The sequence below is a fragment of the Moschus berezovskii genome, chromosome 4 (genome assembly GCF_049115385.1).
Source record: "Moschus berezovskii isolate FMDL1 chromosome 4, NW_MosBer_1.0, whole genome shotgun sequence".
NCBI classification, from domain to species: Eukaryota; Metazoa; Chordata; class Mammalia; order Artiodactyla; family Moschidae; genus Moschus; species Moschus berezovskii.
Genome location: NC_142463.1, coordinates 40,677,921 through 40,705,365, shown reverse-complemented (window position 1 = coordinate 40,705,365; position 27,445 = coordinate 40,677,921). Strand labels below are relative to the sequence as shown.

Here is a 27,445-nt window from a genome sequence, read left to right as displayed (position 1 = left end):
TAAACAGAGAGTATGTCCCACCCCATTTTTACCGGTGACAGTTGAGACACAGCCGGTCAACCATGCTACAAGCACAGAAGGCAAGAGAGTCGCATGTTTCATTGACAATGCCCACGAATGCATTGGTTCCTGGGATCCTCGCCAGTCTGTATTTAGAACAGTGACTGCCATGCACAAGGTTCGTCAAATCCCCCTATGGACAACAGACGTGTCAGAGGTGACAGACAACAACACAAAGATTCAGCTCTACCATCCTGAAAACAGCTTACAACAAACCTTTACTTCTGATTAAAACAGTAGTTACACAGTCATTGCTAGAAATTTGGAAAACAGAAAATTTTCATAATTACCATCAGTCAGAGATAGATCTCATTTAACAGTGTGTGTACATTATTCTTTTATCCATAGTGGCTCAGACGGTAAAGATGTCTGCAATGTGGGAGACCAGGATTTGATCCCTGGGTTGGGAAGATCCCCTGGAGGAAGGCATGGCAACCTACTCCAGTATTCTTGCCTGGAGAATCCCAATGGACAGAGAGGCCTGGTGGGCTACAGTCCATGGGGTCACAAAGAGTCGGACATGACTGAGTGACTAAGCACAGCACAGCACATGGTTACATGATATGTTTTTATAGCTCTTTCTGTAATTTTTCTTTTTTTAAAACACATAATGATATAAAATGAAAATAACTGCAAGAAGCAATAAAGACAACTTTCAGGTACAGAATAGCCTAAAATTTATTCAAAGGCAAACCTAATCAGCCAAAAACATGCACCCCCTTTACCCCCATCACCGTCCCTCGGATAACAAGCCTCTTATTCTAGAATAATACAATTATTTAAAAACCAAAGACTCTTTAAGAGGCCAATTTTCTGCTTCCAGAATATTTAAACAATCCAACTAAAAGTGAGCCTCCTTTTCTTCATTCAATCACAAAAAATGTGATAGCTGGCTTCATGAAATGTCTACAATTATCTGAAAGCCAAAGATTCTAAAGCAGCATTGCAAAGTTGAATATGGCATTTTTTTCTGCATGTGTCATATGTAGTGGACCAATTATTTAATCCCATTCTTGTTTCCAAGCCAGTCATCCCTGAGTGCATAGTGAGGATAAGCCTAACTCTGAGAATCATGGCACTGAAAGGGTTTTCAAGAGGTCTCAATGAATTCTCCGCTGCCTGGAACATGCCTACCTTTACAAGATAAGCAATAACATAGGCTTATCAGCCTGTGAGCCCCAATAACCAGGAATGCTCCAATTCCATTTTGGAATACCTTGGGCTTTTAATAATTTATTCTAATTCATATTCCACTAAAATTTGCATTTTGAAAATTTTCTACTGGAGTATCCTGGCTTGTCTCCTGAAGGCTCAGAAAGTCATTGTACAAATGATAGCAGATACGCTGACTAAGGCAGACTTTCATATAAGAGCCTTACCTGACAGCCTCCCTCTGATCACACTCATGTTTGTCAATATCTCCTTTATAGAAAGTGATTCTCAAAGTATGGGGGCGGAACAGAGTAATAATGACTTCCCTTGCTTTGAAAACACTAACCTACTAATATATTCTTTTAAAAAACTCTTTATTTCCCCAGACAGTTGTTTTTGCAATCACTTTTTCTAAGCTTGTGTTTAGGATTTTCATTTAACCCAATACATCTTTACGATTATTATTAACTTTTAAAATTTTTGGCTGTACCCTGCAGCATGTAGGATCTTAGTTCTCTGACCAGGGATAGGACCTGCACCTTTGCATTAGAAGGTGGAGTCTTAACCACTGCACCACCAGGGAAGTCCCTTTACAATTACTTTTTTAATGATACATGTAATGATTTGTGAATACAGTTACTTCTTGTGAATAACTTTTTGAATGTCGATTCTGTCATGACCCATTCTCTCTCAGCTAGGATTGTTTACAAATTAATAAGTATATCCTTAAGGACACTAATCATATCCAGGTAAGTTTGTAGCATCTAAAATCATAAAAGATTACTCAAAGTTAAAAAAAATTATTTTTGGATGATCTACATGAGTGTGGCACCATGTGGTCCTCTCTTCCTGTCTTTGGGAGATTACTCAGTCTCCCTAAATTCCTAAAGTCAAATTAGGTTAGTTTCTAGTCATCCACCCTGTTTCATCCCACATGTATTTATACAAGAGTGTGGGAAGAGACTTCGGCAGACATTTCAAAGGGCTTAGATTGGATGAGTCTTTAAACAAACAAAACCAAGGCAAAATACCAAGTGTGAGACCTTAAAACATTATCCATTCTGGGCTTTATATTCCACAACCATCAAACTGGGGAACTGGTCTGTCACGGCCTATCACTCTAGTTCCCAGGCAATGAAAACAGCTGGGAGTAACCGACAGTCAGACACAAACCATGACTCCATTGCAACTCCACAGCCAGATGGGAGAGGAGAACATGGAGGAGTCCTTACCACAAGGCTCGTGTTGAATTTATAAAACCTCTGGACCGTTCTGTCACTGAAGCTGTTGCATAGGTTCTTCTTGACAAAGTTGGGGTGGTTCAGGATGTCATTCGCTACCAGGGGCTCCTACCAAGGCCAAGCAGAAGACAGATGCCATGTCATTAGTGAGTCGCAGGCCACTTGATAACTGGGCTCCAGCTTCGCGACAAATACCTTGTGGGTGATGTGCTGTTGCTCCACCGGTGCATGTCCTTTGGGGTCGATGAGGGTTGGATGCGCCACCAGATATCCCCTGTCCTCCATTATAAAGCACCTATACCAAGACAAGGACATCCCTCATTCATAGAAGCCATTGCTCTATGCTTTTGGTGAGCATTTATCTAGCTAGCTAGTCTGAACACAAACTGCATTCATCTCAGGTCCTCAATAAATGTGCACGGACAAAATGAAGGAAGGCTGGCAGTCAGGTGACAGACATTATTCTCGAGGCGCTGGATCACCTGGCATAAGGTTTAAGGTCAGAGAGTTATACCTGACTCTGAATTCACCTATATACTTCATGAGAATGTGACTACCCAGACTATGTAAGATGGGCTCAAAGATCTTTTGCAAGAACATGTAAAGTGAGACTCTCTTTTTTTCCTGGGGAGGGAGACTGTGAAAGAAGCAGCCTTGAGTATTTACAGGCACAAATTTTAAGTAAACCATACAATTTCTTCTTTCAATGATATACATATATAAAATACAACATGCAGAGGACATACAAAAATATATTTGATGGAAAATAAGTGAAGCTAAATAAGTGAAGCTAGAACTGATTTCATCAAGATTATATTCTGCTTTGTTTTACTCTCCATTCATCATAACAATTTGCTGTGAATCCTGCATTTCCCCATTAAGGGCCAACATGAAATTTAACAGGGACATGAAGCACGGGCCATGAGTTGGAAATAAGAAAGCTACTTTAAAAAGCAGCCTGTATTAAATCAAGGGAATGCCCTTGCTTTGATCAGACATGCTCTTTTGAAATTCAGGCAGCAAAGACTTTCGGTTCCATGAGCCTCTTTCTGGGGAAATATACAAAGGAACGAAATGTACAAAGTCTAAGTGTCTGAAAATCTCACAAAGGCTTTGGTTTAATAACTAAGTTCACATCAAAAGTACTACCCAAGAGTACCCTCTAGTCTTTCTAGTACCCAAGATATGGGAAACCTGTAATTACTGACTATTAGAGAAATAAGAGGTTTTGGAGAAATTTGTGCCACAGTTACTCCCCTTGTTAGAAGTCAAATCTGTTTAAGTCATAAGCAACACACATTTTAGAAATTAAAAGAACAAAAACCTCCTTAATAGGACACCTAGGCATTGGACTCAGTTTCTAGTGCTATGACAAGGTGGCTGGCATTCCACTAGACATCTTTGTCTTTGTATCATGCAGCTAGTTAGGAAACACAGTCCCTGAAGGGCTTACCTTATTTTATTGCCACCATCTTGGTTACAAACTGGTAACAAGTCCATCAGAACCTTGTAGAAGTATCTAAGCGTGAAATCAATGCCCATCACAGCCACAGTATGCCCGGAAGACAGCTGTGTACTTCAGGTAAAAAAGATCAATAAGAATAAGAGGCGTGTCTTAAAGGCAAAAACTATATTCAATTATAGGACATTGTATGGTTTCAGAAACACATGCCCACTGTTCACACTTTCCACCCTTAGAGAAACAATTAACTAAATGACTAACTTAGCATAACATGGAGATTTGATAAGAGAAAAATTTAAGATTAAAGGTAAGAATTCCTGAATAAGGCTAGCCCCAAACACAGGTCAGTTGTAGAATATGGCTAGTCATAACTATTGGAAGAAAAGCTATGACCAACCTAGACAGCATATTAAAAAGAAAAAGACATTACTTTGCTGACAAAGGTCCATCTAGTCAAAGTTATGGTTTTTCTAGTAGTCATATATGGATGTGAGAGTTGGACTCTAAAGAAAGCTGAGAACTGAAGAATTGAGCTGTGGTGTCGGAGAAGACTCTTGAGAGTCCCTGGGACTGCAAGGAGATCCAGCCAGTCAATCCTAAAGGAAATCAGTCCTGAATATTCATTGGAAGGACTGATGCTGAAGCTGAAACTCCAATACATTGGCCACCTGATGTGAAGAACTGATTCATCAGAAAAGACACTGATGCTAGTAGATTGAAGGCAGGAGGAGAAGGGGATGACAGAGGATGAGATGGTTGGATGGCATCACCAACTCAATGGATATGAGTTTGAGCAAGCTCTGGGAGTTGGTGATGGGACACGGAAGTCTGGTGTGCTGCATTCCATGGGGTCACAAAGAGTCAGACATGGCTGAGTGACTGAACTGAACTATAGATGTTCAGACAATGGTGGTATTATTCTCTGTCAAGAATATGGGGGTGGGGGAGATAGGTATCAGGTGAGAGGTTTAATACGTGGCTCTCAGGGTTCCTTCCAACAAAAAACCTTTTTTTTCTTCAATTAAAAAAATTGAGATATAGTTGATTCATAATGTATTAATTTCAAATGTTTAGCCAAGTGATTGTTATACATATACATTTAAAAATATTCTGTTCCATTATGGCTTATCAGAGGATACTGAATATAGTTCTCTGTACTATAATAGGACATTGTTGTTTATTCATTCTATATATGAAAGCTTACATCTGCTAACCCCAACCTCCCACTCCATTCCCTCCCCAAATGCCTCCCCCTTGGCAACCAACAGTCTTCAAAAGGAACCTTTAGACAAGAAGCTTGAGTGATGTCATTATTTCCTTCATTTTATAGATAATGAAAAAATCTATAGTTATTAATCTATACATCTCATTGACTAGAGATCTCAAAGGTTAACTAGTTTAGGTCATACACAGTTTAGTAAAACCAATGTTTCGCTTTCTTTCTGTAACACTATAAAGTTGGCTCTACTCAAAACCAGCTCATATTCTAGAACAAGACTCTCCTGGTTCATAGGCCAGTACTGTCTCCACTCAGAAATGTTTCTCACAAAAATAGGCGTAAACTTAGAGGAAGTTGGAGAGGACAACATACGCTCGCTAGCCTTTCAGCTCTCAAACCCCGGCCTTGTTGGTTTCTGTCTATTTGGCTCCTGGGATGCTACTTAACATTTCTAAGGCTCAGCTTTTAAAATGGGGTTAATGACAGTATCTACGTCAAAGGGCTGTTACTGGGATTAAATGGGAGAGTATGCTTATAGTGCTCAGCAAGCTGCTTAATATACTGAAAATACCTAATAAAGAGAAGTTACTTTAAAGAAAACTAAACATGGCTTTAAGCTCAGGCCTACACAGAGAGTAAACATTTTATTCTTTCAGAGAAATTGCTAAATATATCAGAAGCAGAAGCATCTCATTGGAACTGAGGTTCTTCTTAGTTTATGTTCACGGGTAGTTGAAGGATCTTGGGTTAACTTAACCAATGAACTCCAATATTCCTATGCCGGTTAAAAATTTGAAGTTTATTCCACATGCGATATTTCAAATGCCCATCATTACTGTTATTTACCTGCCTAATTTCTTCATTAAGAAAAATACCAAAAGAAAAATGATGCTGAAGCTCAGAAGAAACTTCCCAAAGTAAAATCCTCTTCTGGAAGATCAAAACTTGAAAGTGAAATTAGCTTTGCCATAGAGACAACTGGTTACTGTCAACATTAATCCTAACATATTAACCCAACCCTCACCACTGACCCCTCACTCATGTTGAAACAAACAAACAAAACAAAACTAGAAAAAGGGACCAAGACCGTCAATGAAATTTCCATCAGGAACTTCCCTGATGGTTCAATGACTGAGATTCTGTGCTCCCAGTGAAGGAGGCCTGGGTTTGATCCCTGCTCAGGGGAACTAGATCCCATATGTCACAGCTAAGAGTTCACATGCTGCAACAAAGACCCGTGAAGCCAAATAAATAAATATTTTAAAAAGAGAGAAATTTTTGAGGCTTTCCTGGTGGCTCAGTGGTAAAGAATCTGCTTGATAGTGCAGGAGATACAGGTTGGATTCCCTGGTCTGGGAAGATCGCCATGCCATGGAGTAACGAAACCTGTGCTCTGGAGCCTGAGAGCTGGAACTACTGAAGCCTGTGCACCCTAGAGCCCATGGTCTGGAATAAGAGGAGCCACAGCAACAAGAAGCTTGTGCAATAAATAGTAGTTTCTGCTCACCACAACTACAGAAAAAACCCTGCAAAGCAATGAAGACCCATCACAGCTATAAATAAATTTCTATCAGAACTTTCCTATCAGAGCTATTTGGGGCATGGGATAGGGGAAGACCATGTTGTGGGATTGTTTTTGAGAGGGTACTGCCTCAAAAAGAGCCCCTATTATTACTTAAGTAACTTAAATTCTACCATGGGAACAGTTCAAGACTCAGTTACCTTACAGGATTTGTACACTGTAGAAAATAATATTTTGCTGAAGTACTAGTCAAAAGGAGTCTAAACTCCTCTGGCTTATTCAGGAAAGAGAGATGAGTCTGCATAATAGTCATTATGGTGACAGTCGTGGCTTCCATTTACTGAATGTTCACGATTGATAGGCATTCTGGTAGGCATCTGAATACATCACTTCAACGATTTCTTACAGAAACCTTATGAGGCAGTACTTCCAGAAAACCAAAGCATGGGGAGATTAGGTGTTTGCTTAAGGACACATAGTGAATTACTAGTGGAAGCCTGAATTCAAACTCAGTGCCTTTAACTTCAAAGCATATGTGCTGTATGCTAAATCGCTTCAGTCATGTCCAACTCCTTGAGACCCTATGGTCTGTAGCCCACCAGGCTTCTCTATCCATGGGGATTCTCTAGGAAAGAATATTGGAGTGGGTGGCCATGCCCTCCTCTAGAGGATCTTCCTAACCCAGGGATTGAACTGGCGTCTCTTATGTCTCCTGCAGGTGGAAAGGCTGTGTATTCCTAACCAATAGGTTTTCTGCCTCCTTAGATTGACATGGCATTCAAAAGTTTCCAAGCAATTTTAAACCATTTATTTAATTTCCTTTGAAGACATCAGAAAAGAATAATTCCTATTTAATAAATGAAAAATTAGGTTTAGAATGGTTATCAATCGCTTTTTACTTATGGCTTAGAAACCAGTATGAAATCTGGTTCTTTCTTTAGTACTATATAGCTGTCAGGTTTTTGGGGACAAGTTGATTTTGTTTCTAAAATTCCCTTGCATGATTGTCATCTGCTCCCATATTGATAAACACGCTGAAGTAAAAGCATATATATTGCCCATGGAAGTCTAGCATTCATATTTTCCCCTGCATTTGAAAAATGTCCACGGTTACCATAGCAACTCGTAAAGAATACCACAGGAAAATGAAACCAAGCCTACATTTCTCAGCACAACATTACATGCTGTTTGCAGCGCTTTGGTGAGATTTTCACTGCCCAAGACTTGTCTGACCAGTTCCTTAATCACTGTGCTTCGTCATCTCTACCACACTATCATCTCCAAAGAATGAACACCTAGATTCTCAGGCCACTAATAATGCTGATGAAAGAATCATAGCACAGTTGCTATAGCTGTGTAATTGATACGTGAGTACTGAAAAACCTGTCCTCAAAAGTGTAGCCCAACTGCATTTGAAAACCAAGGGAGAATTAGAGTGCTTCACAAGTTGAACATTAGCTTAAGTTCTCTCTTCTGACCCATTAAAATGCCAGAAACTTAAAGCATGAATAGTGTGATAACAGAAGTAACTACCATTTATTGAGGATTTGACATTGGCAAGCATTTTACATGCATTATCTATAATTTTCATTTTTCAGTTCAACCCAGACATTGCTACCTCTGTTTTACACACGAAGCTCAGAGAATCATGGGATATAATACTAATAAAAACACTTAACATTTATTGAGCCCTTACCATGGGCCATGCAGTGTTCTTGGAGACTCATGTATATTACTTAAAATAATCTTTAAATCATCATTTGAGGTAGGTCCTAATATCCCTCTTTCACAGGTGAGGAAACCAAGGCAAAAAAGGAACTTGTTAATAGTCATACAGACAGTAAATGGCGAATCCGCTTTTTCAGAGTAGAACCCATCTTAGGGGGAGGGCAGGTTCTCAAGTTGGCATGTGAGATCAAAGTCACTGGTACTCATTTGGAAGAAGTTCCTTTGCAGAGCCCACCTATGAACACAACCATTAAAGCTGTGGTTGCCTTGGTTGAAAACCAGCAGCAGTAGTTAACTTGCATTCTAAATTATACAGTGAACAAAATAGAAGGTTTTAAATAACAAAAACATGCTCACCTAAGGACAGTGTTCAAACAATCAAGTCCATGGGACTGCATATTGATCAAGGTGTGAGCAGATACTTATTCCTGGAATACACTCTCACTGAGTGAGTGATGGCAGGACTTTTAACTCTGTTAAACTTAAATAGCTAAACTTGTGTAGTCTAAATACACTATCAGTGTTAGTCGCTCAATCATGTCTGATCCTTTGCTGCTGCTGCTGCTGCGTCACTTCAGTGGTGTCCGACTCTGTGTGACCCCCATAGACGGCAGCCAACCAGGCTCCCCTGTCCCTGGGATTCTCCAGGCAAGAACACTGGAGTGGGTTGCCATTTCCTTCTCCAATGCATAAAAGTGAAAAGTGAAAGTGAAGTCGCTCAGTCATGTCCGACTCTTAGCGACCCCATGGACTGCAGCCCACCAGGCTTCTCCATCCATGGGATTTTCCAGGCAAGAGTACTGGAGTGGGGTGCCATTGCCTTCTCCGGTCTGATTCTTTGGGACCTCATAAACTGTAGCCAACCAGTCTCCTCCGTGCATGGAATTCTCTAGGCAAGAATACTGGAGTGGGTAGCCATTCCTTTCTCCAGTGGATTTTCCTGACTCAGGGATCAAACCCGGGTTTCCTGCATTGCAGGCAGATTCTTTTACTGTTTGAGTCATAAACAATAACGAAATAAGGGAACTGAACCCAAGATATTTTCTAACTTGAAAGTCCATCCTATTTCCATCATGCTTCATTTGGGATGACACGATAAATATTTATAAATAAATGAGAAATTCTTCCACCCACTCCAATTCTGACAAAGTCAAGTATACGAGCATAAAAATCTGCACCTCTCTGTGATCCCCCTGCCTCCTCTACAGCAAAACAATACTGTGTAGGAGGAAAAGTTAATGGTTCTTAATAATGAGTGGCAGGCGGGAGAAGCCGGATCAAGGAATAAATCAAGGAATAAGTAAGACACACACAGGTAGACATCCTCTCCCTGCTCCAAGCATCACCTTTAAGAGCCCGATTCCAGCCCATGTCCTTGTCATCAAATGTCAAGGTGACTGCTATCCCCTCAAAGAAAACACCTTTGTTTACTTTTTCTCAATTGACTAGAATATGACAGAAAAGATAAGTCTTGCTATTCAGACAATAGTAGGTATATGCCTTATCGATGGTCTGTTACTAAAAACATTGAAAAGATTTGTTCTAAAAGAATGTTTGCTTGTTCATATGTGATGAAGCCAAATAGACACCATGCCCTGAAAAGAAATCAATATTTGGCTGGCAACAAGGCCCTGCTTACCATGGAGACACAGGTCATGCTATTGAAATTCCACACAGCACTGCTTCCCAATTCTTGTTCCCAATGAACTAGCATTAGAAGAATTCTACTGATGTCAATCATTTGATATATAATAAGCACCAGTGAAAAGCATAAAGTTAGCATGAAAATCTGTCTCCCATAAATTTTAAGGCATCATTACAGATACCAGTCAAGATATAGTCTCTATTGGTTGCTAAGGAAAAAATAATGATTTGTACAACGAAGGGATTAAAACAATGTGTTTGACTTTCCTCCCTATCCAACATTTCACTGACATTTGTAGCTTAAATACTGAAACCTCAAAAACCTGAAATATAAAGCACACTAAATATATTTACAATGATACTGACATTTTACAGCATTCTTGGAAAAATCAGTTTTCAAAATGCCTTTCATTTCTCAAGAGAGTGCAAAGAAAGTAAGAATAGCAACAAAACCATCACAACAACAACAAACTCCTATATAATTCTAAAGAAACACAAATACAAGAGGTAAGAATTTTGTCTTGATGTATTTTTTCCTTCACTAGCACTACTCTTTGCTTGGGAAAACACTCTCTGATAATAACTGTCAAGTAATTGGTGCTATTTCTTTGACTGGTTTAAGACTGGCATTTCCAGGAACTGCTTTACTGAATCTAACGTCTCTGTTTTTCTTCTTCATAAGCACCCTCATGGCCACTAACAGGGTTAAGTGCTTTTTATTCACTCAATCACATGATAACCTTGTAAGTTAAGTATTATCCCCATTTTACAGACATCAGGAAGTTTAGGAAAACCAAGATAACAGAAGATATTCAAATCCCAGCTTGCCCATATCAAATGTCATACCTTTGCTACTACTCCTTGCTATCTACTATTCTATTCAGATTTTCAAAATATCCTTAATGTTTTCAAGAAAATATTAATTGAACCATTACCTGGTGGGGGAAGGAGAGGGTGGATGAGTTGAGAGAGCACCATGGACAATTTACACACTACCATGTGTAAAACAGCTAGTTAGCGGGAAGCTACAGCTCAGTGCTCTGTGATGACTTGGAGATGTGAGCTTGGAGGGAGGCTCAAGAGGAAGGGGAAAATGTATACATATAGCCAATTCATGTTGTTGTACAGCAGAAACCAGTACAACATTGGTAAGGGAATTATCCTCCAATTAAAAAGAAAATTAAAAATAAATATTACCTGGATGAATGAATTGTATGACTGATAGTCACTACATAGCCAGCTCCTCCAACGTCTAAGTAAGGGCCAGTTAAGGAAATCAAACCAGGATTAGCTACTGCGTGGAGATACCTGATGGAGACCAAAGAAAGTCCTTTAGTGTATGAACAACAATTTTGCACATTTCAAAGAAAAGTGAGCTCGCAACCTAAAAAAATATTGTAAACTGTGCTTATGTTACATTTAAGTTCAAAAGGATTCCCACCCTTTATATCTGATTATAGCAGCAACAACAAGGGATCAATAAAAATATGAAATTCTCTTTTGAAAAGATACTGAACTCAGTATATATGTGAGTTTTTAATAAGCTTTTAAAAATATAGATGTTTTAGAGGCAAAACCAAAGATTAATAAATCAGGTAGGAACAAATACAACTGGCACATAAAAATGTGCCCTGGGTTGGGAAGGGTGGGAGAACAGGCAGTAAAAAAGATTAGCCAACTCATGAGTAACCTGGCTACTAAGCAGCGCAAGAAGAGAAACCCTGTTATTATGCCCAGGTTGCCTCTTGCTATACTACCTGACCAGCTATTGCTTTTGAAAATCAGAGTAAAAATAAATCCTTGAAGTGAAAAAGTATTTTCAGTTTTTATGTCATTTTTCATAGGTCATATATGAGCTGTAACTTGACGCCAAGATCATATGCAGTGACATTAAGTATATCCATTGTGGACACACTGCCTATAAGGTGGGAATCAAACCACTAGGAACTGAAAAGGCCAAGTATAAAGCATTTCAGTCTCAACAGCTCAATAAAGAGATAAAAGCATTGTAGACAGAGGAAGCCCACAAAGCTGCTGTTCACACTACGTTTAAAAAACAATTCAAAAACATATTTTCAACGCCATGAAAAGTATCTTCTTTAAATATGACTGCCAGAAGGTGCTTTATTGTGTGCACTTATCATGTCTCTCCAGGACTGGGGGAGAACCTTTGATAATGGAAGCCCCTAAAACTCACCATTGTCTCCTAGTGGGATCAAATGCTTTGTCCATGAGGGAGCCAGGATAAATTCTGAGGACGCCATTGGGTGTTGCTATGTAACGGCGGACAATGTAAGTGTTCAGGCTACTCATTTCCATTTGTGTCATCCATTCATCTGTGACGTGGCTGGTAGCCATTACTTCATTTCTGACAGAGAACTGGGAAACAAAGGAAGACATAGCGGGGATCCTTTAAGACTCACATGAAAAGAGAATGGCCTGCTGGCAGAGCTTCCCAAAGCTCTCTTGCAGAGAAGCCAAGCCCAATTACTTCTTAAAAATCTTTCCACAGCAGATGGATACAGCCAAACTTGGTGAAAACAAAAGCTTCCTGAAACATAGCCAGTGGATGTGTGACTTACTCGGTTGTTCATCCTAGCTAGGCTTTCTTGCATTTATGAGGAAAGAACCTATAGTGCATCATTAAATAATTAAATACACAACAGGCGCATGCACATGTACACGCACACACACACACACATCCCCTAAATCCCTGCTCCTTAAACTTCATCATATTTATCTCAACAGACAGTAGGGGCACTTTACTTCATCCCCCTGGGAAAAATGGGGCTGGGAAAGTTTCTCTGGTCTCTAACTCCTACCCCGCCTACCTAGAGAGCCTCTACTGCATCTAAAGCCTGAAAGATTCTGCATCTGGCCCACAGGGCTTCTTAATCCATCAGAAGGGTCCTCGCTGGCCAGCCTCCCCTGGGCCTCACACTCTTGTCTTTCTGGCTCTCCAGCTGAGAGGCACAGATCCAGAGGCCTGGCTTCCCACTTCAAAGGTTCACTGCAGCATCCCTCCGAGGCTTGCGGAGGGGCGGAGCAGAAATGTGGGCCCCAGGACAGCACTCACTTTGAGCCCCGGGTTGGCAATGAGGCGGGTGTTGTCGCTGAGATAGGCTGTGTAGTGCTCCACCATGCGCTTTGTCTCTGGCTGGCTGAGGTGCTCGTAGGGGGAGGAAAAGCTGCCAGCAGACAGCATGACGGTTGGACTTTCTGAAAGAGAAGCAAACAAAGCAGGCCTGAGAACATGGGTCCTGAACCTCAGGCTCAAACAAAAGCCTGGTTAAGGCTCTGCCCATCTGTCAGCTGTAGGAGCTTAGAGTCACTCCTAAGGAAAGCAAACAACTCCAGGCTGGAAGGAGCTGTGAAGGACAAAAGTCAGATTCTCTGCCTGCAGGGAGCTTACAGTCCTGGGTAAACCTGAAGAGACACAAGGGTTGAGAAAGTAACTATTCAACTATTCAACATACCGACTCTCTGCAACCCCATGGACTATATAGTCTATGGAATTCTCCAGGCCAGAATACTGGAGTGGGTAGCCTTTCTCTTCTCCAGGGATTGAACCCAGGTCTCCCGCATTGCAGGTGAATTCTTTAGCAACTGAGCCACAAAGTAAGCCCCAACATACCTTGCTGCTGCTGCTGCTAAGTCACTTCAGTCGTGTCCGACTCTGTGTGACCCTATAGACGGAAGCCCACCAGGCTCCCCCTTCCCTGGGATTCTCCAGGCAAGAACACTGGAGTGGGTTGCCATTTCCTTCTCCAATGTGTGAAAGTGGAAAGTGAAAAGTGAAAGTGAAGCCGCTCAGTTGTGTCCGACCCTTAGCGACCCCACGGACTGCAGCCTACCAGGCTCCTCCATCCATGGGATTTTCTAGGCAAGAGTACTGGAGTGGCTTGCCTTTGCCTTCTCCGCAACATACCTTAGATCCACATATAACATCTTACACTTATTGGGACCAAGGAGGTAGCACATGACATAAAGTCAGACTGGGTTGGACCTGGGCTCCACCATTTCCTGGTTGTTTGATGTGTGGCGTGTTCAGTCACTCAGTCCAACTCTTCGCAATCCCATGGACTATATGGCCTGCCAGGCTCCTCTGTCCATGGAATTTCCAGGCAAGAATACTGGAGTGGGTTGCCATTTCCTACTCCAAGGGATCTTACTGATGCAGGGATTGAACCCATGTCTCTTGCATTTCCTGCAGTGGAAGGTGGATTCTTTACCACTGTACTTCCTGGGAAGCCTGTGTGACTGTTGGACAAGTGAGAATACATGTGATGTTTTTATCATCTGCAAAGTGGGGGAAATAGCAGTGCCGATCCTACAGAGTTAGGGTGAAAATTATATAAGTTAATACAACACAAAGAAAATGATTTAATAAATGTAAAGCATTTAGAACGGTCCTTGCACAAGTCACGTGTCTCTGCAAGTTTTGACTCTTACTGTTCATATTAGTATGATTATCGAGGAATAAGAAAAAATGGAATAAAAGTGGAGTCAATGCAAGACTCAACTCAAAAAAAAATTATTCTCACAGATGGGCACAACTAAACATAGCATAAACAAAATCTATGAAAATGGAGTAGTTAATTGTTGGTCTTACTTAAGAAGAAAAACCCAGTATTGTTATGACAGAAATCCTCGCAATGAATTACATTATGAAATAAAAACACTACATCTTTGTCTTTGAAATTTTACTCTTCAACTGTATATTTTTGAAAGTATTAGAAAGCACTGTCACATGTCTTGTCTCATTTAAATCTCTGGGTCCTTTGCTATTCCTTTGTTAGTTCTCACTCACAGCGTTTCATTTCCTCGTGGTCTGGTTTTCTGTCACTGGATGCTGGGCTTACAAATAATTTTGTAGTAAATGCTGAGGCTCAACAGGATGGGAATACCTTCCTCCACAAAGGATTGCTGTGCCAATCCCAAGATGAGGCAGGATGGGGAGGTGGAAACTCTTCCAACAATGAGACAGGATAATGACCCAAGTGCTACGCTGGGAAACTACGGTATTCAACTAACACTCGAGATTCCTTCGACAACTCAGAAGACAGGAATCTCACGTCAAGGGCTGACTTAGTTCCAATTCATTCTTACCCTAAATATATAGTCCTCTGTGAACTCTGCAGGTATGTGTGTCGGGGGAGGTGGAGGGCAGAAGGGAGCAATTTCACTTGTAAATCTCCAACTTTTGAGGACCTTGGATCTGATTTCTGTTGCTCTCCCTAACCCAAAAAAGCTACCTAAAGCACAATTTCACAGTTGTTTCTTCTGGATTGGTTATTATTATTATTCCATTTTGGCGACACCACACGGCATTTAAGATCTTAGTTCCTTGACAAGGGATTGACCAGGAGCCCCTTGCATTGGAAGCACAGAACTTTAGGACTGTGCTTAGGAAGCACTTGCCAAGGAAGTCCCTCTTCTGGGTTGATAAATATGAGTACGGTAAAAACAGTTTTAGATGACAGCTTTCTTCTCTGGGTTCTTATAAACTCTTGGACTTTGGTCCATTATCAGTTAGGTTAGTTCTCTGACAATTTTCAAAAAATTTAAAAAAGGTTCCATCCAGGATTTTTGGTTGAACTGAGCATGATGGGTCAGAACTGCCTAGTCTTCCTATACCACAACACAATGCTTCCAGTATTGCTACATCTCCTTTAACACTCATATCATCATGGTATAACTTGGGAGTAATTATTATATCCATATCAAGGAAAAGAAAGCCAGTGGCAGAAAAAGGTTAGATTGCCTAGCAATGAGTTCATGTGTATATGCTTGGGGGCCTTCTGTGCAAGGTGTGCCAGAGAGAGACGACTGTCCTGAAATTCAAAGAACTTAGGACCCAATTGCAGAGATAAGAAGAAAGGAAAAACAAAGGAAAACAACAATATTAGAACAACACAATGATATAAAAAACATCTCAGGGATAAGAGTTGGACCAGAAGAAGGGGAGCAGAGACAACTCGGGGAGGGGACCTTCCATGTAGTGATGTGGATAGAAGGAGAGGAAAAACAAAGATATAGGGCCCAAAGTCTTATGTCTAGGAGCTAGACACATAGCTCTTACATACATACCTGTGTATGCAACTGCAGAGGATGATGTATTCTTTCAAAATTCCTCTGTCCCTCTTTGTGTACCAAGAAAGACAATGCCCCATCCTTCAGACCTCTGGAAGGGAGCTCTGAACTAAATTAATACCTTGCCTCAAAATCCCCATCATCAATGGAATTAGGTAAAAATCACTTATTTGCCATTGTTTCCCTTATTTTCCATTTCCTTAAAAAAATATTTGAATTATCCTGCTTCCCTTTCATTACCAACTGATCCTAAACTATCCTCAGTGATCTCTCCACATATTGAGCTGGGGGAGTTCTATGGCCAAAATGAACTTGGGTTGTATAGTGGAAAGAGTACCCAGTGGAAGCTGGACACGGACATAAGGTTTGTCCGTGTGTCCCCAGACCAGCTCACTAGTCCTAAGTAATGTATGGGCATTGATAAAGCTCTACATTTTCTGGGAGTGAAAATGTCCAACTGAGCAGGACCATCCAACTGAAATACAATGTAATCCCCCATTGTGATATAAAAATTTCTAGTAGCCACATGAAGAAAAGGAAAACCAAACAAGGTTAATTTTACTAGTGTATTTTATAGACTCCAATATATCCAAACATTATCACTTTAACATGTAATCAATGCAAAAAATTAAGTATGTATTTTATACTTACAATAAATCTCAACTTGGTTTAGCCACATTTTAAGTGCCCAATAGTCACCTGTGGCTACTAGCTACCATATTGGATGGTATAGCTATGAGGGATTATCTGAAGGAAATAAAAAAATCTAGACTTGAGCTTTTTTTTTCCATTAAGAAAAAGTGCTGAACTTTGCTGTACCAAATTCAAAAAGACTGGCCTTGTCAATTATACTTCAATAAAACTTTTTAAAAAAGATTAATTAAATAAATAATAAAAATAGTTTTGTTTATTACCTCGTTTTCACCAGCAGTAGTGTAGTAGCGTTTCCCACAGTGACTAAGGGAATTATGCATATCTTAGCTTTTCTTTAAGTAGTTTTTAAAAATATGAATTAAAGGACATATTCTTTTGTATGGGGCTTCCCTGGTAGCTCAGCTGGTAAAAAATCCACTGGCAATGCAGGAGACCCCGGTTTGATTCCTGGGTTGGGAAGATCCCCTGGAGAAGGGATAGGCTATCCACTCTAGCATTCTTGGGCTTCCCTGGTGGCTCAACTGGTAAAGAATCTGCCTGTAATGTGGGAAAATCTGGGTTCAACCCCTGGCTTGGGAAGATTCCCTGGAGAAGGGAAAGGCTACCCACTCCAGTATTCTGGCCTGGAGAATTCCATGGACTGTATAGTCCATGGAGTCATATAGAGTCGGACATGACTGAGTGACTTTCACTCACTCACTCACTCACTCTTTTGTATAGAAACAGAAGGCAAGCCCCTTATCCTCAAACCTAAATTACAACAAACAAGGAAATGTAAAATCCAAGTTGACATCTCTGGCCATCTAAGTTGTCCACACTGATGGAGTGTGTCATAGATAAAACTACTTAGGCTGGCTTGCTCTGTTGATCTCATGTCCAGGCAGAAATTCTGTAGGATTGAATGTAAAAGAGAAACCTGAACACAAGTGCTCTCATTTTGAAACTGGAGAATGGATGGTGACTTTCAAAGGTGAAAAAGAAAATATCTGTTTGATAGTACTGTGAGTATACTGTGACATATAACATACACCACAGATGCCTAGTATGTATCTGGCGCACAGTAGCATGCAATAAAAGGGGCATATCAGGCATGGGAGAAGCATGAACCACATCTGAGCCTCACTTCTTTTTGTGTTACCATGGAAAAGTTATGATTGGGTTGGCCAAAAATTTCGTTCAGCTTTTCCCACAGGATGATATGGAAATACCCAGACGAACTCTTTGGCCAACCCAATATTTTGATAAGCCCAGAAGTCCTCATCTGTAATAGGCCAACTCAGACGATGGCTGTAAAATACTGGGCACAGAACAAATGCAAATTCCCTTTTAGTTTCTTTGAATTATTTGCCTATTTCCTAAGTGCTTTTGAAGACAGAGATCTGTGATAGGTACAGATACACTATGTACATATGTCGGTGCGCTACCCTTGGACTCTTTACCCTTTTTCCACCTCCTTGCTGTACCCCTTATTATAATGAAGATAATGCATCTTCATTATATGTGTGCTGGCCTCTAGTGGGTCATACCTACCACTCTGTTTGATGGACATTCTTTGGGCTGCTAAAACCTCTTTGTCCTGCATCAGCAGAAACCTGAAAGTGACTAAGGAATATGAAAGTCCAGCTCCCTTTCCGGAGTCTGGGCAAGCTTTGCAGTGTAATTTACACTCCAAAGCCCCCCTCAGGACTAGGGTGAGGCTGGAACGTCACTTAAAATCAAATTCTGGCTTGCGTTCTCCTTTCTTCCTTCTCCTGTAAACTTCACTTCTTTACTTGTTTCTTCTGAGAGTTCATCCTGAATAAGTCACCAAACCACAAATCCTCATCTCAGTGACTGAAGGAGAAGCAGAGACAAGGCAAGGCCTCAAACTGTTTTTACATTTGTCTCCCCACACTGGCACTGCAGGTATTCAGTGTGCTCAGTCACGTCTAACTCTTTGAGATCCCATGGACTGTAGTACACCAGGATCCTCTGTCCATGGAATTTTTCAAGGAAAAACACTGGAGTGGGTTTTTCCATTTCCTCCTCCAGGGGATCTTCCTGACCCAGGGATCGAAGCTGCATCTCCTGCATGGTAGATGGATTCTTTACCAGTGAGCCACCTGGGAAGGCATTCGGCATCTTAATTCAAACCGATGCTCATGGTGAGCTGCTATTAGGAAGACCACAAAGGAAACTGAAAAGCACAGGGTTTACCTAGAGTGGCCAGCTGTTTGAAGTGGAGGCAAGCACTAGGCTGGCCCAGGAGGTCCAACCGGTGGTACAGCAGCTTGCTGCTGGGGACAGTATTGAGGTTCTTCAGTTGTTTGACAGGTATTTCTGGTTGTATCACCACAATACAGAGAATGAAGGAAGTATCTTGGACCTGGAAAATTGACAAAGAAATGTTAATACAGAAGTGAAGGTTCCTGGAGATAGTAAGTTGGTCAACATTACTTTCTACTATCTCTGCTTCTAACCCACACAGAAAAATATGTGATGAGTGAAGGAAAGACAGGAAGATGGGGTAATAGAAAATGGTTCTGGCAAAAAATTACATTTTCTATGTTTTATTTTTCTTTCTGATCGAGGGAACTTAATGCATGTAACAGAAAATCATGGAGTTGATGAAGGGATTAGAAAATAGTCTCTCTAAAACAGTACCCTAGTCCTCTTTTGCTTATTTAAGCTAATGGATACAAGCTGGAACATGGCATAAGAACACAACACTTATTTCTGTTTGGGTTGGAAATGCATTGTAAAATATACAGTTGGTTAATGAGTGTTCCGAGAATTGAGTATTTTAAATGCCAATTATGAGTCCATATAACACAGCCTGTACAGAATCTGGTTTACTCATTCTATTCCCAGTGAACACTTTCTTTTCTCCTGGTTAGAGGTGACTAGGATCTCAGACTCATGAAAAGTGCAAACCCTATTGCTTCCGAGCAAAGCTGGCCTGACTTATCCTTTCAGACGAGGAAAGGCAAGTGCGTTGTGAGGTGGCCTAATTTAAGCTCCTATATAGAGACAGGAGTACTTTCAGATTCATCCAGCTCCTAGAAATGGATGCTTGAATAAAATTTGGTGGGAAAAATGTCTACATGAATCAAAGGCCAAGTCAAACTATGTAGTTCCTTGACTTAAAAATACAAGAAAGTCAAACTTCTCTAAGTTCATTATATTAAGAGCTGAACAGAATATATTTTAAAGGTGGTTTGTAAATAAATGAAAAGAGTGATAACCAGCTAAGTCAGAACTAAAAGATGGTCAGAATCAAAGCAACTCAAAAGATAATTTAACAATCAAGGAGAACTTTTTTTAACTAGGCAGGTTAGAGTTAAGTGTAATATGTGGTTTCTGAGGATAGCTGCAGAATCTTTTTAAACACAGGGGAATTTGCATCTTCCTGGAATTGCTTTCAAGTACTGTTGCCAAGGATATTCAATTACATTAGCAAATTTAATCCTCTTCCTCAACGCAACAAGTTAGAAAGTGACAGAGTATTCTGAAGTGGCGTTTACTATTTGCCCTCTTCCTGTCTCAGCATCTTTTGAGTTTGCTTCTGTGCTGCAGGAAGTTCTATGCTGCTGCTATAAGTTGCTTCAGTCGTGTAAATTTCTGCTACCCCATAGACGGCAGCCCACCAGGCTCCTCCGTCCCTGGGATTCTCCAGGCAAGAATACTGGAGTGGGTTGCCATTTCCTTCTCCGATGCATGAAAGTGAAAAGTGAAAGTGAAGTCACTCAGTCATGTCTGACTCTTCGCGACCCCATGGACTGCAGCCTACCAAGCTCCTCTGTCCATGGGATTTTCCAGGCAAGTGTACTGGAGTGGGCTGCCATTGCCTTCTCCAAAGGAAGTTCTATAGGAGAATTCTTATTCTCTTATAAGAATTCTATAAGAAAAAATTCAATTCTGTAAGATAAAAATTCTATCTTTCTCTTCAAGGGTCAATTATATAGGAGTAAAAAAAAAAAAAGAATTACCCTAAGCATCTAAAAGCAACATTTCATAATTTCTAGCTGGAAAGGAAAACAGATTTCAAAATTGCTATTGTGTTCTTAGCTGACAAAGTAGTTGCTTGCATTAAGGAATTATGTATAACATATCTAGAAGAGGCCTCCATGAGTGGGGAGTGGTTTTTTTCACTGATTATCCATGGGATTCATGTTTTGAAGTGAACCATGGTTGTACAACACTGGAATGTTGCAATACTTTCTGATATTAGTCAGTATTTCCTTCTGTCACAGCATGCAGCCTCCTCAATGCTCAAAGACAGACTTGCATTGCATAATGACAAAGCAGTAATCTCTTAATGCTGCTAACATAATCTCTCATGTTACATTTAAATTAACTCAGTGAAATAATCCATCAATATCTGCTATATCTATGGATGCCAAGCAATTTAACCAATTATTAACAACATAAACTAAATCTATTTAAATTATATTTAGTAGAAGAATCCTTTTCATTCTGGAGGACAAGAGTACTTACTCCCCCCCCCACCTTCTGCTGATGTAACTAAAGAGAGCTTAAAAATTCTTGTTCTTGTTCCTGGGTAATCAGGCAAGCCTTTTAACTTCAATCTCATTATTTATTACCACTTTAAATGTTCAATTAACAGTGATGTTCTTGACAACTGATATTGGAGAAGACTTCAGAATCCCTTGGACAGCAAGGAGATCAAACTAGTCAATTCTAAAGGAAATCAACTATGAATATTCATTGGAAGGACTGATGCTGAAGCTGAAGTTCTACTTTGGCTACCTGATGTGAAGAACTGACTCACTGGAAAAGATCCTGATGCTGGGAAAGATTGAAGGCAGGAGGAGAAGGGGATGACAGAGGATGAGATGGTTGGCTGGCATCACTGACTCAATGGATATGAGTTTGAGCAAGCTCCGGGAGTTGGTGATGGACAGGGAAGCCTGGCCTGCTGCAGTCCATGGGGTCATAAAGAGTTGGACACAACTGAGTGACTGAACTGAACTGACAGTTTCAGAACTCTGAGAAAGCTAACACTTCTACCTGAAGGGATTACATGATTATATTCATTTGGCTAAGTAGAGTGACCAAAATGTGCCAATATCATGGAAGACAGAGTCTTTATAAAGATTATACTTCCCAAAATGTTAATACTAGATTTACTTACTATACAAAGAAGGTCTTAAAATGCCTCTATATCCTTCTATCTCTTTTAATGCCTACAAATATTAATACAGATTTTTTTTTTAACCAGGATGTACCTGAGTTGCTTTCAATTAGGATATAGTGTAAGATAAGCAATCTCCAATTTTAAATATAAAAGTATTTTTCAATTCAGAATTCTGGTGTCTGGCTCACTCTTTCTGATGTGAAAAATTAAGCAATTAGTCCTTATTTAAAAATTGTATGTTTATAAAGGGCAGATGGTATAATCATTCTAAAAAGAAAAAAATTCCTGAAAATGAGCTGTCTCAGAGAGTTCTGAAATAGACATTGACTTTTTTCAGATCTGTATTATCAGCAAAATATCAGTAGAATTAGGCTGATAAACATAAGCCTCTCAAATGCTCTTATTATTTTGTTTAGGCTCATCTCCATTTTAGAAATTGCTGTTGCCTTATGATTCTATAAAAAGCAAATATGAAGATCATAAGAGAGGCCTGTCAAGAGGCATGCTGGCCTCTAATTCCAATCGTTCCTATGTAGAGGCTGCACGGAGGTGTTGACCTGTGCATCCACTGCTAAGCTGGAAGCTCTGTGAGGGCAGGAAGTATCATTCTTCTTTGTCCTTCTCAGTTCACAGTCAATCTTCAATAGCAGCACTTAAAGGGATGAATAAACAGATCCATTTAGATCAACAAGACATATAAAAAACATCAGAAATGGCCTTCCAAGGGAATCTCGAGTATCACTGTATTTTAAATTTAATGATTATTACTGAATGATTAAAAAAAAAAAAAAATCAAAGTCTACTCTTCTTAGAGTATTTCGGGCCCCATAATAGCACTGTTATGCTATGGGAGTAAAGGACAAAAACATTAAGTGAGATGGGTGGCGTGTGTCAGATTATATTTCTCTCTGATTCTTTGAGGCTCACTGTTCTTTTTTAAAAAATATTTATTTCAAATCGGATATACTGTAAGATAAGCAATCTCCAATTTTAAATATAAAAGTATTTTTCAATTCAGAATTCTGGTGTCAGGCTCACTCTTTCTGATGTGAAAAATTAGCCCTGCAGCATGTAGGATCTTCCTTGTGGCAAGTGGGCTTCTCTCTAGTTGTGGCATATGGGGCTTAGCAGCCCCGAGGCATGTAGGAACTTAGTTTCCCAACCACGAATCGAATCCATGTTCCCTGCATCACAAGGTGGATTCTTAACCATTATACCACAAGGGAAGTCCCCTGAAGCTTAGGAGTCTGAATGAGGCCAGTGAAAGAAACCTGCCGTGGGTATTAGAGGTACGGCTGGCAATCTGCTTGTGGTACATGGGAGCAGTACACGTTCTAATCTAAATCTTTCTTTTCCTTGGCATCAATGGAGGACATTCATGCTTTTGTATCTCCTTTTCCATGCCCAGCTTCTGCAATCTAAGTTGAAAATGATAAAAAGAAATTGTTGGCGTTGTTCAGTTGCTCAGTCGTGTCTGACTCTGCGACCCCATGGACTGTGGCACACCGGGTTTCCCTGTCCTTCACTATCTCCTAGAGTTTGTTCAAACTCATGCCCATTGAGTCAGTGGTGCTGTCTAGCCATCTCATCCTCTGCTGCTCTCTTCTTCTTTTGCCTTCAATTTTTCCCAGCATCAGGGTCTTTTCCAATGAGCTGGTTCTTCTCGTCAGGTGGCCAAAGTATTGGAGCTTCAGCATCAGTCCTTCCAACGAGTATTCAGGGTTGATTTCCTTTAGGATGGACTGGCTTGATCTCCTTGCTCCAACTGGATACAATCTAAATGTGTATTTCTGCAACTCAGAAGAAATTTGGTCGATCTATGTAATGCAGTACAGAGCCACTGAATGTGTTTTCACACACAGAGATACATGCCTGTGTGTGAATAATAAGTTTCCTGAAATTGATCAAAGTGGTTACTTCTGGGAAATGGGAGGTCAAACTCGGGAGGGGAAAGGGCAGAGTTCACTATTTTTTTTTTTAAATATGGTTTGATTTATTCATCATGAGTAATTAATGGTTTTATAAACAAAAAAGAAAAAAACATAACATTTCTATGGAATCTCTTCCTTTTCCGATCACTTTAAAACAGATTAGTAACATTACCAGACTGAAGTTCCCTAGAATTTCTGCATGAGGAGGAATGTTGCATCCTGCACCTCCTTGAGGCAAAGGAGGCTTCCTCGCACTCACCATCTTCCAGGCATAGCTAACATTGTAGGCCTCCTTTCCAGTTTCTCTCAGCTTGTTTATGTGCCAGGACAGAGATGAGTTCACAGGGACTGCGATAATCTGGCTGCCCAGAGGGAGGCTGCATTGGCAAACAGAATGAAATAGTTCAGGCAAAAGATAAAATGAAGCACTTAATTAAAGGCAGGGGAGATGCTGTGAGTCATTGACCACCTCCTGATTTTGAAAAGCAATGAAGCTCATCATTTTTAAAAGAGATAATATGAGATTTTCAATTTTGTAAAAGCATTATGTCAGCTCCGCACTGAAAACATTCCTTCCTCTCTACCCCTGCCCCCTGATTCTAATTCTTTCCAGAGACTAACTTGTCTCAAATCACTCAGTCATTAATTTACAACCAATGAACACAAAGACCCGTTTCTCTATAGGTTACCATCTGCCAAAATAATGTATCATGGTTGGAAAAAACCCGATCTGTTCCTTATTTCAAGAGAAAATGTTGTATATGATTGTGCTGTCAACTTGGAATGGACAGCGCTTTGCCAAGCTATTTTCTGGCACGCTCTAGAGCTGGTACTCAACTTAACCTCTTATTTTGCCAACAATTTCCAACTTGGTATAACTGGAGTATCTTTAAAAATGAGATGAGATATATCTGATTTTACAACTAAAGGCAATGTGAACATAAGAATTTGATTTATAAGACATTTCCCCCAAATAATAGTTCTAAGAGATCATACCTACTTTACAAAGTAAACAAAATTTTGGCTACTATTCTTATATCAAAATCCATATTCTTGATAACATTAAAATAATTTATATACTTGCTTTATTTCCTATTATAAACACTCATATTTGACCTCAATGGATCCTATTCTCAGAGGAAAAAACAAGATATTATGACCCTCACCTTTTCCTTACCTTAGGATATTTTGCCGGACCAACTCAAATTTGGGGATATTTTCATAATGAATGATGTCAGTGTGAAGGGGGGGTTCTGAGAGTAAATATGGCCTGGTAAGAGATGGATGCATAAGGGTATACCCTGAAATAAGAAAAAAAAAAAAAAAAACAAAACCACACACACTATGGGAAACACGTTGTAGGAAGAACTGATTCTAATAAAAGTGCTCATCATAGGTTTGAAATGTGGGATATTCTGGGAGGGCTGCTCAACACTCAGCTTCTCAGTCTGTAACTCAGCAGTCCAATAAAACCTGAACTTGTTTTATGTTTTCTTGCATAAAACTTTGGAAGTGTAGCAAGATGTCTTAAATTATTGAACATCTCCCTAATCAAGAATATTTGGGAAGTACTGAGCATTTGGTTTTCATTTTATAAAATCTATTACATAAACCTTAATGTCAGTAAATATTAAGAAAACAATACAGACCAAAAAAAAGATCCAAAGGATCACTTCTGTGTTTCATTCAATCCTCAAGTCTAATTTCCTGATGGTTACAAGTAACTATTACCTACGCCTCAACACAAGATAGAAACAAATACACAATCTTTAGATTCATTCTGCCATCGTTATGGTGTTCTATGACAAATAAGTAGTCTTATTCACACTTTTTCTACAAATACCATCATTTTCCTACTTTGTTAGTATCAGAATATCTACAGATGACTTTCCTTCAGGATGTTAAAGAAACCATTCTTTCCTATGTAAACTTTAGTAGATTACCTTTGTCATCTATGAGGAAAGTATAGGAAGCCAAGGAGTCTTGGTAATATGTCACGTCTTCAAGGATGTAAGCCAGGTTCACGTCCACACCAACAATTCCCAGAAGGAGGTTTCCAAAATAACAGGGTTTACTTACAGTCATTATCAAACCTATGGGTTAAAAACAAAATAAAAAATCAAAATATGTCAGAGAAGACATTGAACAAAGGCTGGTGCTATGCTGTAGGCACTGTGAAGGCTGCAAACAGCATCTTAGTTTGCTCTGAAGAAGTTTCCTGTGTGACACAGTAACCAAGCACTGCCTTTGCTGACAGCATAAAGGAGTTATGAGTGAGAGGGAAATAGATTCTTTAGGAATTCAGACATCTTAATTAACTTGGAGGTAATTTGTACCTTTTCCACTATTTTTTCACCTAAAAGGATACTACACCCCAGATCCATACGAAACATCAGCAACATATATATCATTCTACTTCCAAAGTGGGGATGATTCAACTGACTTTGCAAGACCGGTGGACAAAGAATCTAACATTCTGGACTCTAGCCCAACTGTGCCCTTTATGTATCATACGTATGATACTGGACACAACTTTGAGCCTCGATCTTCATGTCCATTTAAAGGACACAGCAGTCCTTACCAATTTCTGTGCTGTGCTGGGCTCGGTCACTCAGTCATGTCTGACTCTTTTGTGACCCCATGAACTGTAGCCCGCCAGGCTCCTCTGTCCATGGAAGCTTCTGGGCAAGAATACTGGATTGGATTGCCATTTCCTTCTCCAGGGGACCTTCCCAACCCAGGGACCGAACCCGTCTCCCATGTCTCCTGCATTGCAGGTGGATTCTTTACTGCTGAGCCACCAAGGAATCTCACCTTACTCATTTCTAGGGGATGTTAAATGAAAGAGATTATAGATAAAGGAAAGCTTATAAGGTATTCTATTTTATTAATGAACCCTATAAAAAACCAAAAAGATAATGAGAAAAATAAAACATAGAAAGGTACAGAATCTTATGATCTGGCCATTTAGAACTCTGAGCAGCTAAAGGAGACATTAAAGTTCTAAGGAAATGTATTTCTAGTCGCTTGGGCCAAAAGCTTGCAAACGTTTACATAAATGGTCAGAGAGTAGATGTTTTAGGCTTTATGAGCTATTTAACCTCTGATGTATATTTTTTCTTTTTTTTCTAACAAATCTTTAAAAACATAAAAACCATTCTTAGCTAACAGGCCATACAATAGGATAAATATGGAAAGAGAAAAGCCAAGGGGAGGAAGACCTACAGAAGTAGAAGGCATGAACAGTGGTCAATGCATTGACTGGAGCAGCAGAACAGCTGGGTTCTCTTCTCAGTTCTACTACTGAGTCGGCTAAGACGTGACACCTCTCTGCATGTGTCTCCTTGTGCATTATATGGGGAGCTAAGACAAAGTGATCTCTAGGACCCTGACAATTCTACAATCCCATAGTTCTAATGAGGTTGCAAAGAGTCGGACACAACTTAGCAACTGAACAACAGAATGGTTCTAAATAAAATTTAGAACAAAATGATGGATAGTTTCTCTCCATCTTGCTCTAATGTCTTATAGCGCTTGGAGACATGTTCAAAATCCATTCTTTTATCAACACCTAGGAAAGGGAATTAAATCACCTTGAAGAC

General features: G+C 40.0%; 1 protein-coding gene across 2 annotated transcripts in view; it reads right to left on the bottom strand.

Moving 5' to 3' along the window:
- CACHD1 (cache domain containing 1) overlaps nt 1-27,445 on the bottom strand; it is a 249,188-nt gene that overhangs the window by 16,071 nt on the left and 205,672 nt on the right. For both annotated transcript variants that reach the window (XM_055401968.2, XM_055401969.2), the window contains 11 exons: nt 25,787-25,936; nt 25,021-25,144; nt 24,103-24,220; nt 18,972-19,140; nt 13,105-13,247; nt 12,226-12,407; nt 11,226-11,336; nt 3,907-4,029; nt 2,649-2,748; nt 2,445-2,561; nt 33-193 (listed from right to left, as the gene is read on the bottom strand). In XM_055401968.2, the coding sequence (XP_055257943.1) occupies nt 33-193; nt 2,445-2,561; nt 2,649-2,748; nt 3,907-4,029; nt 11,226-11,336; nt 12,226-12,407; nt 13,105-13,247; nt 18,972-19,140; nt 24,103-24,220; nt 25,021-25,144; nt 25,787-25,936 (1,498 nt within the window). The remainder of the gene's footprint in view (nt 1-32; nt 194-2,444; nt 2,562-2,648; nt 2,749-3,906; nt 4,030-11,225; nt 11,337-12,225; nt 12,408-13,104; nt 13,248-18,971; nt 19,141-24,102; nt 24,221-25,020; nt 25,145-25,786; nt 25,937-27,445) is intronic.